This window comes from Rhynchophorus ferrugineus, unplaced genomic scaffold (genome assembly GCF_030347505.1).
Source record: "Rhynchophorus ferrugineus isolate W39M unplaced genomic scaffold, kcgeb_rfMv2 rfM3, whole genome shotgun sequence".
In the NCBI taxonomy this organism is placed as follows: domain Eukaryota; kingdom Metazoa; phylum Arthropoda; class Insecta; order Coleoptera; family Curculionidae; genus Rhynchophorus; species Rhynchophorus ferrugineus.
The window spans coordinates 45,614,004-45,632,269 of NW_027472582.1; the positions used below are offsets into that span (position 1 = coordinate 45,614,004).

The window sequence follows — 18,266 nt, forward strand, 5'->3', positions numbered from 1 at the left end:
TTGGTATGTGACGGGCCGTTGTTAATGCATGTCGAAATTGCATTTTTAAGTTTTCCATGATTAGCGTCTGTATACAATAACTAAATATATACTAAATGGAAAACTGTTATTTTTTGCAGACAAATGTTAAAATCATGGATTTTAATTCATTAATTTATTAATAATTAATTAATTCATTAAATTTATTACATTATATTCATGAATTAGTGAAATTGTTATGAATGTTTAAGGTTAATAATAATCTCTAATCTTATATATAAAAATGAATCGCAAAATATGTTCCTAAGCGCATAACTCAACAACGCCTGGACCAATTTGGCCAAATCTTTTTTTAAAATGTTCGTTGAAGTTCAGGGATGGTTTTTACGGCGAGAAAAATTAGAATTATTGCTGGAAAAACCCTAAAAATAGCCCTTTTTGTTTGAATTTGTTTCGTGTATCAGTTGACAATTCATCTGTCATCTGTCAAAAGTCATCTGTAACAGACAACTTTTTTTTTTTAAATTTGATATGACTTGAACTCAAATCCTTTTAATCCGTACGAATTGTTTTATTTATTTAAAATTTTTTATTTGTTTAAAATTTAATTCAAATTTTAAATAAATAAAACAATTCGTACGGCTTAAAAGGATTTGAGTTCAAGTCATATCAAATTTAAAAAAAAAAGTTGTCTGTTACAGATGACTTTTGACAGATGACAGATGAATTGTCAAGTGATACACGAAACAAATTCGTATATCGTGTTTTGTGCAGAGTGTTTAGTTAGTTAGTGTTTGTTTAGTTCGTGATTAGTGAAAAAATAATTTATATTTGATATGCCTCCTATAAGACGAAGCAATTTAGGTAGAAGAACCAGAAATGCTATAAACCAAGCTAATTACCGATCTAATCGTACTGCACAAGAACGTGACGACGGAAATGAACGTGAAAGAATTCGGATATCACAAACGCGTGAAGCGCGAGCGCGACATTCAACTAATAATCGCGCAAGTTTGAATCCAGCTGCTTTCAGTTACGATGTGTCAATTGACTACAGTAACTACCAATGTGTTGTTATTGGTTCTATGAACTTGGTTTGCTCACACTGTAAGGCATTAAAATACAAAAACGAAGCCAATGGATTGTGTTGCGCAAATGGTAAAGTGAAATTGATACAATTGGATCCACCACCAGAACCATTGTACTCATTGGTTTCAGGAATAGGAACAGATTCTATACACTTTTTGACACATATTCAACAATATAACAATTGCTTTCAAATGACTTCATTTGGGGCAACAAATGCAGTTCGGGAAAATTTTATGCCAACTTTCAAGGTATGTATTATAGCAGTTACTCATAATTATTTTAGCGAACAAAATTTTCTGTCACCAAAGTTAAGATGTGTTACTAATCTTCAATTTCTTAATCATTACGAAATATATCACTTAGTCATCATATTATATGGTGATTCAGTTTCAGTGACACTTTTATTATATTTTATATTTGATAGATATTAGTTAAAACTAAATATATACTTTTTAAGATCAAATATTATTTAAGTTTGATCATTGACAATCCATTAATTTATACCACACCATAATATTTTTTTTATTTACAGATACAAGGGCAAATATATCACAAAGCAGGTTCACTGTTACCAGTGTCAGATAGCGACAACAAATTCCTGCAAATTTATTTTATGGGCAATTCACCACAAGAAATTGATCTGCGTTGTGCACATAACAATTTAGTAAAAAGGTCTATTGTAGAACAATTACAAACTTTATTTCATCAACACAATCAATTGATTATATTGTTTAAAACTGCCCTGGATCTGATGCCATGCGATAATCACAAAATTGTAATCAGAGCTGATAAAACACCTGCAGGTCAACATACAAGACGTTTTAATGCACCAACTATTGATGAAGTTGCTATCGTTGTAGTTGGAGAAAACTTGGAATCCCGTGATATTTTTTACATCGTCGGAATTTTCAATTACAACCTATAAAGGAAACACACCGCTCATATGATGCACTGCAATATCCCATTATATTTTGGCAAGGTGAAGATGGCTACGATTTATCAATAAAAATGATAAATCCCATTACAGGTAACTAAAATATTAGTTTAGCTATGGCGATAATATCTCAGTCACTATATTATGTATTTTAATTTTATATTTGAATGTTATTAAAACAAAATCTGTTTACAGGTTCTGAAACCAACAAAAAAGTCAGTTCAATGAACTATTATTCATACCGCCTAATGATTCGGGAAAATGCAGATAATCACATATTGAAATGTCGGCGATTATATCACAAATATGTTGATGACATGTATGTTAAAATTGAAACGGAGAGATTAACATTCATCAGGTTGAATCAAACCAAACTCCGATCTGAAGAGTATATTCACCTTCGAGATGCGATTAATACTGATGGAAATGCACAGAATGTCGGTCGGATGACTATTCTTCCAGCAACATACATCGGAAGCCCTCGGCATATGCACGAATATGCTCAAGATGCCATGTCGTATGTTCGTCATTATGGTACAGCAGATTTGTTCATCACATTTACATGCAATCCGCAATGGATACAAATTAAGCAGGAGTTATTACCTGGGAAATCATCCATTGATCGTCATGATATTACAGCCAGAGTCTTTAGACAAAAGTTGAAATCTTTAATGAATTTCATCGTAAAACATAATGTGTTTGGTGAGACACGCTGCTGGATGTATTCTGTGGAGTGGCAGAAACGAGGATTGCCACATGCACACATTTTGGTTTGGTTGGTTGAAAAGATAAGGCCAAATGAAGTTGATGCAGTGATATCAGCTGAAATCCCTAATGTACAAGTAGATCCTGGATTGCATGAGGTAGTTATCAAAAACATGATACATGGTCCCTGTGGAACTCTTAATCAAAATTCACCGTGTATGATGGATGGTAAATGTTCAAAACGATATCCACGGACATTAATATCGGAAACAATTACTGGTAATGACGGTTATCCATTGTATCGTCGCAGATCGACAGCAGACAATGGAAAATCAACAATTGTCAAATTAAATTAACAAGATATTGAAATAGATAATCGTTGGATTGTTCCATATTCACCCATTTTATCAAAGACATTCAAAGCACACATCAACGTTGAATCTTGCCATTCAGTGAAATCGATTAAATACATTTGCAAATATGTAACCAAAGGGAGTGATATGGCTGTGATTGGAATTGGTGCAGAGAATTCTAATGATGAAGTTACCCAATACCAAATGGGCCGCTATGTCAGTAGTAATGAAGCAGTTTGGCGAATATTTTCTTTTCCTATTCATGAGAGACACCCTTCTGTTGTTCACTTAGCTGTGCATTTAGAAAATGGACAAAGAGTGTATTTTACAGCACAGAACGCAGTACAAAGAGCTGCTCAGCCACCATCTACTACATTAACCAGTTTTTTTTGAGACATGCCAAAACGATGATTTCGCACAAACATTGCTATATTCTGAAATGCCAAAATATTATACCTGGAATCAATCCTCAAGGAGATTTATACGACGGAAACAAGGAAAACCAGTTCCAGGATATACAGATGTATATTCCACCGATGCGATTGGCCGGATTTATTCAGTACATCCAAGCAATGATGAATGTTTTTATTTACGACTGCTATTAGTCAATGTACGTGGCCCAACATCATTCCAACAGTTACGAACTGTTGATGGTGAATTGTGTGGATCCTACAGAGAAGCCTGTCAACGTTTGCAATTGCTTGAAAATGACGCTCATTGGGATCAAACTCTCAATGATGCTGTAATATCATCACACACTCATCAAATACGAACATTGTTTTCTATAATCATATCTACATGCTTCCCATCAAACCCAATTGATTTGTGGATGAAGTACAAATATTATATGTGTGATGATATTTTGTATCAAATACGGAATAGAATGGGAAATCCAAATATACAAATCAGTGAAGAAATTTACAATGAAGCATTGATTTCAATTGAGGACATGTGCTTGATAATGTCAAACAAACTATTAATTCAATTAGGCCTGACCGCGCCCAATCGTCCAATGCATGACGCTTTTAACCAAGAGTTGCATCGAGAAAGACTGTATGATCTCAACGCTTTGAAAGAATAAATTCAAACAAATCTTCCACTGTTAAATGAACAACAGAAGTATGTATTTGAAACTCTTATGAAAGTAACAAATGATGAAACTGGAGGGATTTATTTCTTAGATGCACCTGGTGGTACAGGAAAAACTTTTTTTATTTCATTAATATTAGCAACAATTCGCTCACAAAATAAAATTGCACTTGCACTCGCTTCGTCGGGAATCGCAGCAACTTTGCTTGAAGGTGGTCGAACAGCCCATTCAGCACTAAAATTGCCATTAAATATGCAAAGCAATGAAACTCCAACCTGCAACGTTTCGAAGAACTCTGCAATGGCAAAGGTTTTGCAGCAATGTAAATTGATTGTTTGGGATGAATGCACGATGGCACATAAAAAATCTTTGGAGGCTTTAGACAGAACCTTAAAAGATCTACGTAGCAATAATAACCGATTTGGTGGTGCAATGATTTTATTAGCAGGAGATTTTCGTCAAACATTGCCAGTGATTCCACGATCAACGCCAGCTGATGAACTCAATGCATGTCTAAAGTCCTCCAATTTGTGGAAACATGTTAAAGTACTTCATTTAAGCAAGAATATGCGTGTCGAGTTGCAAAATGACCAATCTGGAAACATATTCTCTAAACAACTCATTGACATTGGTAATGGCAAATTTCCTATAGACATGTTGACGGCTTGCTTTTGCTATGACTATAAACAAGTCCCAGGGGCAATCATTAAGTGTTTGTGGTATTAATCTAGAAAACCCATGTTTCTCACATGGTCAATTGTATGTTGCCTGTTCCCGTGTTGGAAAACCATCAGATTTGTTTATCTATGCGCCAGGTAATCAAACAAAAAACATCGTATACCACAAAGCAATATAATGATTATAATAATAATAATTATGATTCACATGATTAACAATAAAGCGATTACTTACTTTTCAATCCTTATATATGTTTTATTTAATTATTTTTTATTCACAACGCCCTATCACCAGGGTGATGGTTCTGTTCAGGAGAATTTTTTAAAATACGTAGGCACAAAAACTGCCACATTACAAATCTTTTTGACAGGACGAAGTCTGTCGGGTCAGCTAGTTTATTTTAAATAGATTATGACAACATAATTTGTTTTAGGTTTTAGTTTGTCAGTTAAATCTTATATATAATTGAGAAAATAAAAATGAATTACTTACCATTGCTCCATGTATGCATTGCCGCAGTATCCCAGCTTAGTACTCTTTCAGGTTTGTACTGAACGCTGAATGACCTGATGGGCAAACCATCGTAGTTACTGGGTGGAACAATAGAAAACTTGATAGTTGTGGCCGTGATGCTTTGCGCTCTAGCCTGATTGATCGTCCCGGGAACGAATCCCTGCTTCAGTTCGACCTTAATCGATGCTTCCCCCAAGGCATTCCTGGCAATGCATTCATATTTCGTGAATAAACTGTAAAATAAACACGTTACGTTTAATAATAAGTCGATCCCGGCTGAAATTTACAGCTATAAAGTTTAACCAATGCATACATTCCTAATAAAAATTAATAAATGAATTATGAACATAGTTGACAGCTGTTTTAAACACATTAACAGGAATCACTAACTGTCTTTCATGGTGGTTTTATTCGCTCTGGGCTAAAGTCTCGCCTTCAAGTTTTCTTCAAGCGTTGGCCGATATTTATACGTTAAAGTTCGACTGACTTCGGTTAAATGGCAAAACAAAACTTACGCATAATACAATGCAAAGCCTAAAGTGAGTTTTAATATTGTAACAGACGGGATGGGCAAACTAATATGAATACCATGATATGTAAGGTAGCTTGTTGCCTTTTGGCAAATAATGCGTCGAGTTCCATATGAATCTAAGCTATCTATTGCTCAATTTACATGACATATCTTGTAGGTTACATTTCAATGTATCATATGCTTTGTTCTGCGATGGTTAAAACAAGTGAATGGTGAATTGTGAGTGATTGTTTAACGTTACACGAATGATAATATCTGCGGTAGTGTAATGGTAAACATAAAACAGAGTCCAATGAACATTAAAAAGGATTGTGGCTAGACCACATAAAACTATTAGTGCAAAAGTGACATCAGATCAACTCAATATTCGCTTCCGTAATGCTGTTTTGACTAAAACAATATGGCACCACAAAGTTAATATTAATAGAAGAGCTACGACTGGAAAACCTTTTATAATGGAAGCCAACACTAAGCTGCGAAAGAAATGATGTAAGGATCATAATATTTTAATTAAAAACCAAAACATTTTGAGACGTTTAGTATCATTAATTAACGAACGTTCAATTTGAAAGTAAGTATATTAGTTAATAACAAAAATACTATTATAAGTACTGCAAAACGAATACAGCACATCAAAATATTATTTTTTAGAAATAAAAATATTAATATAAATATAAAGTAATTAATTTAAAAAAATATCTCACCTCGGTTGATTGTAAGGCCTGACAATGAGAAACGATTGTGGACTTCGGCCGATTACCTGAAATACGTTTCTTTGTAACTTGCCATTGGCAAAGTTTTCTTCCGATATCTCGACTTGGTTCCATCGCCAGACAATTGTAGCGTTTGGAATGGCTTCTGGCAAGCAGGACAAGTTTCCTGGTCGACCGTCCCAACTCCAAACTGGAGGCAAATTTTTGGTTCGATTGAAAGTAGGTTTGAACCAGACAGTCACATGGCCGTTTTTATAAGCCGCCCCTGTCGGATTCTCTGCGATGCACTGATACAAACCATCGTCGTTTCGCGATAAGTTCGAAATTATTAAAGTACCATAAGCTTCACCTGTAAAACGGAGCCATACACAAAAAATCCTATACCGGAAAATATCAACCTACCTTTATCTTCAAACGTTTCCTGCTCCAGTACAATTCTGGTATCCGTTTCTTGTATTCCCACGCGATACGGTTCGGGATTACTTAATTTCCTAAATGTAACTTTAGGTACTGGCCGCCCCTTCACCTTGCAGACTATCCTCGTTTGGTTGTAGACTGATTCAGTTACGTTTAAAAGTTCATAAATTTGTGGTTTTACGAGGACGTTGATTTTGACGGTTGTTTCATCGCGTCCACCTGGATTCTCAGCTTTGCATTTGTAAAAACCATCATCTCCAAACTCTACTCTGTTCATAATAAGTTCACCTAAAAACATATACATACATTAAACCAGATATATAATTAAATAAATGTATAAATTATAATAAATGAAGTACACGAAAAGATTCTTTGGAACTTTGTTTATATTAAATGCGAGATTTGACGGAATGAAGTTAGAATCAACTAAAATTAATTAACTTTAATCAATTTACTCTCAACAAGATTGTTAGTTTAAATTGAAATTTGAATTACGCACTTAATCACTATAGTCAGAAAACTATTTCTAGCGATTATTATTCCCCTATAAGATCTAAAAGATATATATGGATCTCAAGTAAATAAATACCAAATATTCTGGACAAAAATGCGATATTCTATAAAAACAATCCTACTATTTAATACATTGTATGTATAAAGTGAAAAATGTGAATTTATATGGTTTTTCTTCATCAAGCTGTATCAAGCGTACCAGCCAATCAGGAAAGAAAATAATATAATTACTTGAAATTATTGATTAATTTGAAATCTCTCGAATAAAGTGTACACTAATATAATAGCAGGTCAATTGAAAAGTCCCAGCCCTGACACATAGATGGCGCTACTAGAATTAAATCCATATGTTTTTTAGTTAGCCCTAACCCTCAAAAGATGCGTGTATAAATTTGACAGCTATCGGATCATTCGTTTGTGAATTATAGCATTTTGAGTGAATCAACTTTTGTTATTGTGGAAAAAAATGATAAAAAGAAATTTCGCGTGTTGATAAAATATTGCTTTTTGAACGGAAGAAATCCAGTTGAAGCAAAAACTTAGCTTTTTGCTTGATGCCGAGTTTCCGGACACTGCCCCAGGAACATCCATTATCGAGGATTGATATGCTAAGTTTAGATGTGGTGAAATGAGCACAGAAGACGGTGAACGCAGTGGACGATCAAAAGAGGTTGTTACCGATGAAAACATTAAAACAATCCACAAAATGATGTTGAATGAGTGTAAATTGAAATTGAATGAAATAGCAGACACTCTAAAGATATGAACTGAACGTGTACATCATATTATTCACGAATATTTGGGTATGAGAAAGCTCTGTATAAATTGGGTGCCGCACGAGCTCACTTTTGACCAAAAACAACGACGAGTTGATGATTCGGAGCAGTGTTTGAAGATGATCATGCGTAATAAACCCGAGTTTTTGCATTGATATGTGACAATGGATGAAACATGGCTCCATCATTTCACTCTCAAGTGCAATCGATAGTCATCCGAGTAGACTGCAAACGATGAACCCGTTCTAAAGCGTGGTAAAAAGCAACAGTCGGCTGGCAAGTTTATGGCGTCTGTATTTTGATATGCGCATGGATTTAATAATAATTTTCACTGACTACCTTAAAAAAGAAAGGACCATCAATAGCGACTATTACAAAGCGTTATTGGACCGTTTGAAGGACGAAATCGCCAAAAAATGGCCTCATTTGTAGAAAAAGGTGTTGCTTCACCAAGACAATGCACCGTGTTACAAATCAGTGAAAATGATGGCAAAAATCCATCCATCCATCGTATCCTCCAGATCTATTTCAGCGACTATTTCCTGTTCTCAGATCTCAAAAGAGTGCTCGCTGGGAAGATATTTTCGTCGAATGAAAACGTGATCGCCGAAACTGAGGCCTATTTTGAAGCAAAGGACAAATCGTACTACAAAAATTGTATCGAAAAGTTGGGGGGTGGCTACAATCAGTGTATCACCCTTATGTTCTATTATTATTATTTAATTTAATTTAATAATTCTAATTTTTAATTAAAGTTTATTTTATTCTTTACCTAAATTATTAACAATCCCATAACCCATAGTTTGGACTTGATTATGTTTGTATAATCTTATCCCGCCCCTACGATTCATCCGATATGCACGCAATGTGTTATTACGGGCCCTGGCTACGAAAACTGTGAATTCGAAAGAAAAATGTCATGTGTTCACGTTAAGACTGAGTGATGAGACTCAGTTTCGTCTTGTGTTGCCGTTTTTTCTGTAACATGAAATATTTGTTGTTGATGTAAAATAACAGTTTTTGTTATCTTAAACTCTTCACATTTCATAACATGTGCATATCAGTTATATCACTTAAAATTAGTACATTTCCCTTTGATATATTGGACGAACGGAACGAACAAAAATAATCTTATCTTTTATTTTAAATTGTATAAACTATATACCAAATGTATACGTACGGATGGACGCTTAGCAGGGATGCAATTCATTGTGGGATTATATCGAAAGAATAAGATCTGGGTAGCAATGTGAGTAGTACAAAATAACATACAATTATCTGTCCGATATATATAAAGGCAGATTTGACTTAAATAAGACGTATGAAAAAATTACTAGAAATAACGAGTTGAACCAAAACAGTTAATCAGTATTGAAAATGATACAATTGTATGTAATATTAACAAAAAATTAGGTAAAAGATATAAAGGACCGAAAATGAACACTATAAAGAAAAAAATTAAAATTAAAAAATTACAAAGTGACGGATTTCACTAGAAGTCACTAGAATCACTAGAAAAAGCCCAGTTAATACCACTTATAACCCGTCCAATAATGCAGCCAATACACGATATCAAAATCGATGAAGTTATCAAGTCGTAATATTGACGCATCAATTTAATTTAATCCCGCATATAATTAATATCACCAATGTTTTAAAACAGTTTGCAGGCATTTGGTAACATGGTCTAATAGAACCAATCCAAATTTTATCTTATTTTATTAAATCCAAAAACTTTATTATTTGATTACATATCTGTATGTATCTAACAGCATTCTATCTAAATTAAACTAGGATAAAATGAGAAAGAAATATGGGCTTACAATTTCACAAACTAAAATTGGCAATATTAGCAACAAAATATATACAAATATTATAGAAATAACTTTAGTAACTTCATGGTACTTTAAACTAATTTGTATAATTAATGGTAAAAATATTATTATTTCGTAGGCTGAAATGAAAAAATATGGCTACATATTTTTATACTATTCGAGTATTTAACAATTTAAAGCAATAAATAATTCCACACCAAAATTCACGGTTGCGAAAAGAGTTCATTTTTAGATAGATACTATTACGGCTTTTACGATAGGGCGATTATTTTAATACACGACTTTAAAGTTGCATACCTCTTATCATCCTTGAAGATATGCTACAGCGCAATTGAACGATAGCGGTCCGTTTCAGAAATCTCGATGTTTATGCTAAAGCAAGGATCATCTTTATGAACCTCGCATATCTTTCTAACCGTTGTAAAGTCGATTAAATTCTTAATATTATCCAGATAGAGTCATATATTTAATATCGCTACATCGCTACAGAACCAAACATTTACTATAAAACATATTTGAAAGATTTACATGACATTGAATATCAAAGAAAACAGTTTCCTCATGAAGTAACAGTGAAAAACGAAATGATTACGGACGACTAAGACTGTATCACATGCGACAATAACGCAAAAAGGGCAGTAGTCGAAAAGAGAAGAGACTAGAGAAGCTTCAGAGACCATTGTAAAACCAATAGTGACTTCAATGAATCCAGTCAAACCATTTTAGGGTGTAAATTGATATGGCTCGGTGAATGGAGGTAAAACGAAATGAAACATTGGTGTTTACATTATGTGAACGTTATTTATTGAAGTAATATAAAAATGTGGAAAATACAAAATAGATAAAACGGATGTCAGCGGTGTTACCTGGTGACGAGGCTTGGGCAGTCGATGGTGGCTAAACCAAACTATGGTCGGTTACTGAATGATTGGAAATACCCTTCAATAACATCCCAGATAAATGTCTCGGGGTTGCCAGCTATTCGTTATCGGGTTCTAGTTGGCGCTGCTGGCACTCCGCCCGTGTTCAACATCTGGCATTATATTTCTGGGTGTTTTGTATTATAATACTTTCGCCAAAAAATATTACATTATAGTACTTCTACCAAAGTTATTAAATAATGCTGATTTTATTTATCATAACAATATCGCATTTACTCAATCAAATATTATCAAGAAAATTAATAAAACTCGACTGAGAAATTCCTCCAGATAATAGTAGCATTATATGTTTTGAATAACTTAATTTCAGTTATTTCTGTTATAGGAACAAATTGTAACTATTATGAAAATTTTGTTCTTTTGTTAATTAAGATTGTTTACTAATCGAAAACTTCTAGCTAGTTTTCGAGACTGTAAGGGCATAATCAAGGGTATAATGAATAAATTTGCTTTCAACTGCTACCGTCGATTCAATTCCACGCGAACAAGCGAATGCTAATTGGAAACTGACTTAATTTCTTCTAAGAAAACGTGTTCCGAATACAGCACAGCCCGGGGACAGTTCCAATATTTCATTATAGAATTTTATTAAATTATGATAAGGATTATTGGGAATAGTAAAGCAAAAGGGTTTCATGATAGTAAATTTTGCTTTGACAGTTTCATTTAACTATATAAATACGTTAGTATTACTATTATTATATAAAAACTTATTTAATTGATATTAATAAATTGCACACATCGCTGATACCCAACAATAAAATTTCTTTTTCAAATAATATTATTTCTTTATCCACCGTAATTATTTTTTTTATTATTCAGTACTCAGATCCAACCCATTAATAGTACTAACTTGACAGACTCATATAATTTAAAAACATTATTATTTATTATGACTTTAGAATAATACTATTAACTTTCAGATGATATAAAGTGTTTCTTGAAAAACCATGGAATGCCAGTGAACGTGTACCAAAGCCATAAAACAGTCGGTTGGCAACGTTATGGTATCTGTTCTAGACCCGTATCTTATTATGTTTGTAAATTATCATTAGCACATGTTGTATAGCATTATTGGATCGATTCAGTATATAAGTTTAAAAAATAGGATATATAAAAAATACTCTACTACAGGCTATTATTTTCAAAATTTGACTTTCAATGACTATTGGTCTTTAAAAATTTCCAGAGAAATAAATTTGGCTTGTATAAAGAAGTAAGTGCTTTGCTACTAAAGAACTAAAATATTAATATATAATATAATAATACGATACATATTAATACCATTAAATATTAATCACAGTAGATCAAATGGTATTACGCCTTCCTTCTTATCACTGCATATTCAATCCATTCGAATTAATATGTGGTGTGGCAAAGATTACAATAGACGTACTAAAGAGAAGTGACTCAGAAAGTTACTGTGACTGAATTAAAGTTATACTGGGATATATGATTACGATCCAATGTTGACAATTACCAAGACAAGGTGATCGTAGTGGAAACAACTAAAGGTGATAACTGTAGGGAAAAATATTGTAGAGTATTTGTGTGGATAGATATGTGTATAATTACTCAGAATAATTATACATGCGCATTAGGTTAGAGTGTATGAGAAGATGAATATTACCTGTTTTGCAGATATACCAAATGCACTAGGAAGAATGCACTGATTAAATGTAATTTTATTAAGAAAAATCTACACTGATAGTAACAAAAAAAGACCAAAGAGAAATACATTGATATAAACTAAATGTAAAAATAGGGATATGCTGTCTAATGGAAGTAAAGTGCATTATTTCGATATATAATTGTTAAATAGATGTGAGATCTCCAGGGGATTCCAATACATAAAAAACCACCCCTAGAATACTACCTCATAGGTGGTGTGAAAAAGAGTTCAATGTAAATATAACAAAACCCTATTCTGCAAACTATTGTGATACATTGTATAATTAATTGTAATTTATGTCCCTTGATAATATATTTATAAGATGTGATATAATGTTAAAATAAATTATATTTGATAGATTATTTTTATTTCATTAAAATATCTATAAGTCTATATCTTATAGTATGGTTACAAGTCATAGCTAAAATAAACTAAAACTCAGAGTTGATGCGGCAACGTTGCGGCGTCATACATTTAGATGATATGAGTTAACTATTTTATTGGATAGACTATACCCAATATCTGATAAATAGGATGTCAGTCTGTGTTTTTAAACAAACGCATAGTAAGAAATTAGTACTCTTGAAACAAATCCCCACGGCGAAGCTTTGTCATAATAAATCTTAATGACAGAAAACAAAAGATAAACCTTATCGGTAGAGAATTTCGTTAAATAATAAAACAATGTTTCAAAGCCAGAAGGGAAAACATGTTAGGATTTGCACAGTAATTTCCAAAAATAACAGGTAATTCGAATAAAAAATAATAAATGTTCAATATTTATCAAATATCGTTATTCAGACAATACATTTTTTTTGATAAAGCACTGAGTCGTTAGTAGAAGGTGTATTAAAAAATGACCTCTTAAATTCTCGAGTAATATCTAGTAACACTGCAGAAGACGTCGATGTAGATTGAAAAATGTGCCACGCCACTCACCTGTTAACTTTTTAACGTCGAAGCGATCGGTTTTTGATAAATCGTTCCTTTGGTCTGTCTTGATCCAGGTATAGGTTGGGGGAGGTTTGCCGCTGGCGGAACATTTGATAGTAGCTGTCTCGCCTTCGATCACAGAGACGGGCTCCATAGGTGTGATTTTTGGAGCTACCAACACTTCAACCTATAACATAATTAAAATTATTAACACTACTTGGTTTTATTAAATTTTATGTATGTATTTTATTTATAACACTAAGTAATATTTTACATTGAATATTGGCGTATGAAAATTATACTCAAAATCTTTATATCCCTTGTATTTGTATCCTTTGATATTTAAATATTCAAGTAAATCGATTGAAAATATATAAATATATAAAATCAAATATAAGAAATATAAAATAATATAATAGTTATTAATTATTATTATTCGGATTCAATCCTTGGTCGGTATTTGTGTAGCCTATTGAAATCCGATATCACAAGTGTCCAAGTTCGTTTGTTCTCTACATTTTCACACGACACTTTCTCCTCTTACATCAATAATCTCACGTCATAAAACATAGTCTATTGATCTATCTGGATGCCGTAGATAATTTGTAATTGATTGTGATCCGTATGTTATGCTTTGATCTAATCTTACTATATTCTGAGGCTATACTGCTCGCTGCTTGTATGATCGGTGCTCAAAGGCTAATCATCTCAGAAACGTTTAGTTAAGTTATATCAAGAAAATAATCTAAATATGAATGCCTTTTTAAGAGACATTAATGTAAGTATATTATATCAAAAAATACTATGTAATAAAATAAAATTACTACGTATTAAATAAAGCAATAAAACCAAAAAAATTAAAATTGAATATGTGAAGTAGGCTAAATAACATTAAACGCTTTAACGTATTCCGATATCAATTAAAATATTTTCCCATCTCATTTTCTGTCAACATGGCGATACTGTATCAAAAGTATTATGTATATATGGCAGGGAATCATTTTCGTACTACTTAAACAAACCAATTGTTAGCGAAGCCATACCAAATATACTACATAGTAGGTGCATATATATATGAACAAATGGTAATCAGAAGGTGCTATATCTGGTGAGTGTGCTAGCTGCGACAGAACTTCCCATTCAAGCTCCACCAATTTACCCTTCTCAACCCTTCAACCCTTACAAGTATGGCCTAGCATTGTTGAGACTTTAACAGTTAATTTAGGATGTTTAACAATAGCTTACATTGATCATAACATTTTCTCCAATCATCATCATCAGATCAGATATCCCTGATTAAAATACATGCAGGAACCTAAAGATTTACAATAGATGGTGTTACTGCCCATTAAATTGCAATGGGTAAATTTTTAACCAACCTCAGGTTGAAGCCTCACTGACACACAGGCTTCACATTTCAGTATGTGTCATTTCGTTTCAGCATAGAATGTCATATGTGAAGAAAAAATGTATTCAGTGAGTTGAAATTGTCAGTATTTATGCTAACTAAATCACATTTGCGGGAAGTTTTGGTTTTTACTTTAATTTCAAGAAAAATGCGGCTGACGGCCATCGAGTGCTGTGTGAAGCTTATGATAACCACACTCCATCGATTTCAACATATGAATACTGGTTTTGACATTTTAAAAGTGGTGATTTTTATCTAGACGTCTTAGTCAAATTTGAAGACGAGGATTCGAAGGCCTTACTCCATAATGATCCGTGTAATATGCGAGAAGCATATGCAGAATTGTTGATAGTAACACAAGAAAACACTGCCAATCGCTTGGGAGAGATCATGGGAATGATGATTTAAAAGCTTGGCGGCTATTTGAGTTGAAGCTAAGAGACATTGAAAAGCGTTTGGTCATCTGTGAAATGCTGCTTCCAAGGCAAAATAGGAAAATATAAAGAAGAAACACCTGGTAATGCATTCAATATCAATGACAAAGCCGAATGTCCATGGCTCCAAGCTAATGCTCTGCATTTGATGGGATCAGCTAGGTGCGATATACTAAGAGTTGCTGGAGACATCAATGGGGATCGCTATATACTGCAATTTATGCGTTTGTGTTGAGAGCTGTGCGAAAAACGACCGGAATATGAGCAAAGACACAATATTATTTTTTGCATTGCAACACTCGACCGAATGTTGATGGAAATTGAACGGAAATATACTTGGAAACATTAAAGCGGGAAGTGCTGCACTACCAGCCGCATTATTTTTAACATGAAAATGAACGAAAATATAAACGGATACTAAACACATGTTTCAAGCTATTTTATGTATTTTCTTTTTATAACATTCAAACATACAAAGAGCTCAATTTTTTCTTATGGAGATCGGATCGGACTTTGATCAAGACGAAACGATTGGTCGACATAATATGGGAAATAAATATATTTCACAATAGTCAAAAATAGATTTTTCAGATTAGATATATTTTAGTTTCATATTTTTATATCTACTGCGATGGAACAGATCCCAGACTATTTGCATTTAGCCATTAAACATTTTATTACTATTTTATGACCGGTAAAGGTCCTTATAAGACCTTAATGACGATGTCATTAAAAACCGCAATTCTGGCTATTTCATTTGAAGTGCTCATTTTCAGAAATACCCTCGAGACTGGAGTTTCAAATGAAGAATAAATATAGTCTTGTCTAGAAAAGAACACTATGGAGGTGTAGCAGCTTTAAGGCTAAAGAGATATAAATAATTTTCTGTGGCTTGACGCGAATTTAAAGAGTACAATTATCACTAAAGAATCCAACTTAAACGAATCTTCCTTAACATGTTGTTTTAGACGAAACACTTGCCTGAGAGCTTATTATATCTCACAAAAATAACTTTTTAGTAAAACTAGAATGAATAGCTATATTTATTTTATTACTTACCAAATATATTGTTCTAGTTTTGAATGTTCATCTGTTTTTGTTCCTAGCATAAATTTTCATCAAACTTATCGAAACATAGGTCACTAAATCAGTTTTTATTTTTCTGATTGATCCTATAGCTCTTGTTTACTGTTTTATGCTATTCGATTTATTCCCCTTGTGAGAAAGATAAATGAAATGGTGACTTTTTACATTAACTTAACTATTATGATAGGAGTCCAAATTAAAAACCGCCGTTGTTCTTCAAATTTTAAAGCTCTATTACACAAAAAATATTACATATTTAGTCGACAAAATACTGTATATCATTAAACATCAGGTTATATCCAACCATACACTATTTTTTAGCTAAAATAAGTTCATAGCAAAAATGGCGTTTGTTCGCTTCAAGACTATCGGGGTTTACTCAGTAATGAATTTTAAGTTTCTATCCTTATCAATATAACAGCATTAATTTAATTAAATAAAATCGACACAACAGATTCATTAGCAAATATAATTAAAATAATAACATAATACAGCTATATAAAAAGAAGTTACCTTAATATTACGAATCTTGTAGACACCAGTACTTGGAACAACAGCCGAACATTTGTAAATACCATCATCTTGTTCTGTAACATTGGTGATGTAGAGTCCATCCTCTCGACGGAAATATTTGGGCGTGTTTTCTCCAATGGCTTGATCGCCTTTGTACCAATCGATGGTTGGATAAGGATTACCATTCACCTTGCATTTTATGATGGAATTAGTACCCGCCACTGGATACTGATTTTCAGGTGCATCCACAAAATTCACATCAACTATAAAACAAAAGGCAATATTATCTTAAAATTTAAAGGAAAATACTAAATCTAGTCAAGTATAGAAACTAATATCTAGTATGTTAAATCTAGATTAATATTAATTACGATTATAAAAATTTCTACTATTGTTTCATAATTTTCAATATTATGATTGACCTATGGTCATAAATTATTTAATATCTTCCAACAATCGGATAAAAACTGGTTGACGGGTAAGTTGATATCGATTCGTCATGTTATATTAAAGCTTTATAGCGAATGCAACGAGTTAACGAGTTAGAGACTTGCTGGGGTAACCAGTCATCGTAACACATTTACCAACTAGATCTCGCGACACATATATCATGTTTTATAATCGTATGCGTATTATATAATGACATTGACACAATTTTATAAGAGATTGGTAAATCTGCAATATTTTGTTGCTAGAAATAATATAACCACATTTTTTATATTTTCCTTGATTATGGAATTAAGACTGACGGCATAAGAAACGGACATTATTTCAACACTTGTTTTCAGAGATAATTATCGAAAATATAGTATTAAGTTGTTGTAATTAAGTTATAACAAGTCGTATTAAATTATCTTGCCAATTTTCGTTTTAGGTGATGTTTATACCTTAAAAGATATTTTAGAAATATAACTAAAATAGAAAAAATATAAAAAACAATAAGAATATAAAAAATAAAAATATAAAATAAGGGTATCTTAAAAATTAACTATTTCTTAATAGTCTACAACAAAAAGTGATTTATATGTATTTTTGGTACGTTGGAAATGAAAACAGTATGGAAAACATCCCAATGTCAAGATATTTATTGCACCAATATTGAATGATCGATGTAATTAAAAGTAAGATTAATTAAATTTAAGATCCAATAGG

The 18,266-nt window shown here is 32.6% G+C and overlaps 2 protein-coding genes across 4 annotated transcripts in view; one reads left to right on the forward strand and one right to left on the reverse strand.

Annotated features, from left to right (window-relative positions):
- Positions 1–18,266, reverse strand: part of Fas2 (neural cell adhesion molecule fasciclin 2) — a 528,885-nt gene that overhangs the window by 50,945 nt on the left and 459,674 nt on the right. For all 3 annotated transcript variants that reach the window (XM_076401113.1, XM_076401112.1, XM_076401111.1), the window contains exons 4-8: positions 17,115–17,377; positions 13,680–13,860; positions 6,989–7,291; positions 6,578–6,935; positions 5,321–5,574 (exon numbers count right to left, since the gene is read on the reverse strand). In XM_076401113.1, the coding sequence (XP_076257228.1) occupies positions 5,321–5,574; positions 6,578–6,935; positions 6,989–7,291; positions 13,680–13,860; positions 17,115–17,377 (1,359 nt within the window). The remainder of the gene's footprint in view (positions 1–5,320; positions 5,575–6,577; positions 6,936–6,988; positions 7,292–13,679; positions 13,861–17,114; positions 17,378–18,266) is intronic.
- LOC143194393 (uncharacterized) lies at positions 1,598–5,075 on the forward strand. Its single transcript, XM_076401116.1, has 2 exons — positions 1,598–2,095; positions 2,198–5,075. The coding sequence occupies exons 1-2, from the start codon at positions 2,077–2,079 to the stop codon at positions 3,061–3,063; spliced, it is 885 nt and encodes a 294-aa protein (XP_076257231.1). The 5' UTR covers positions 1,598–2,076; the 3' UTR covers positions 3,064–5,075.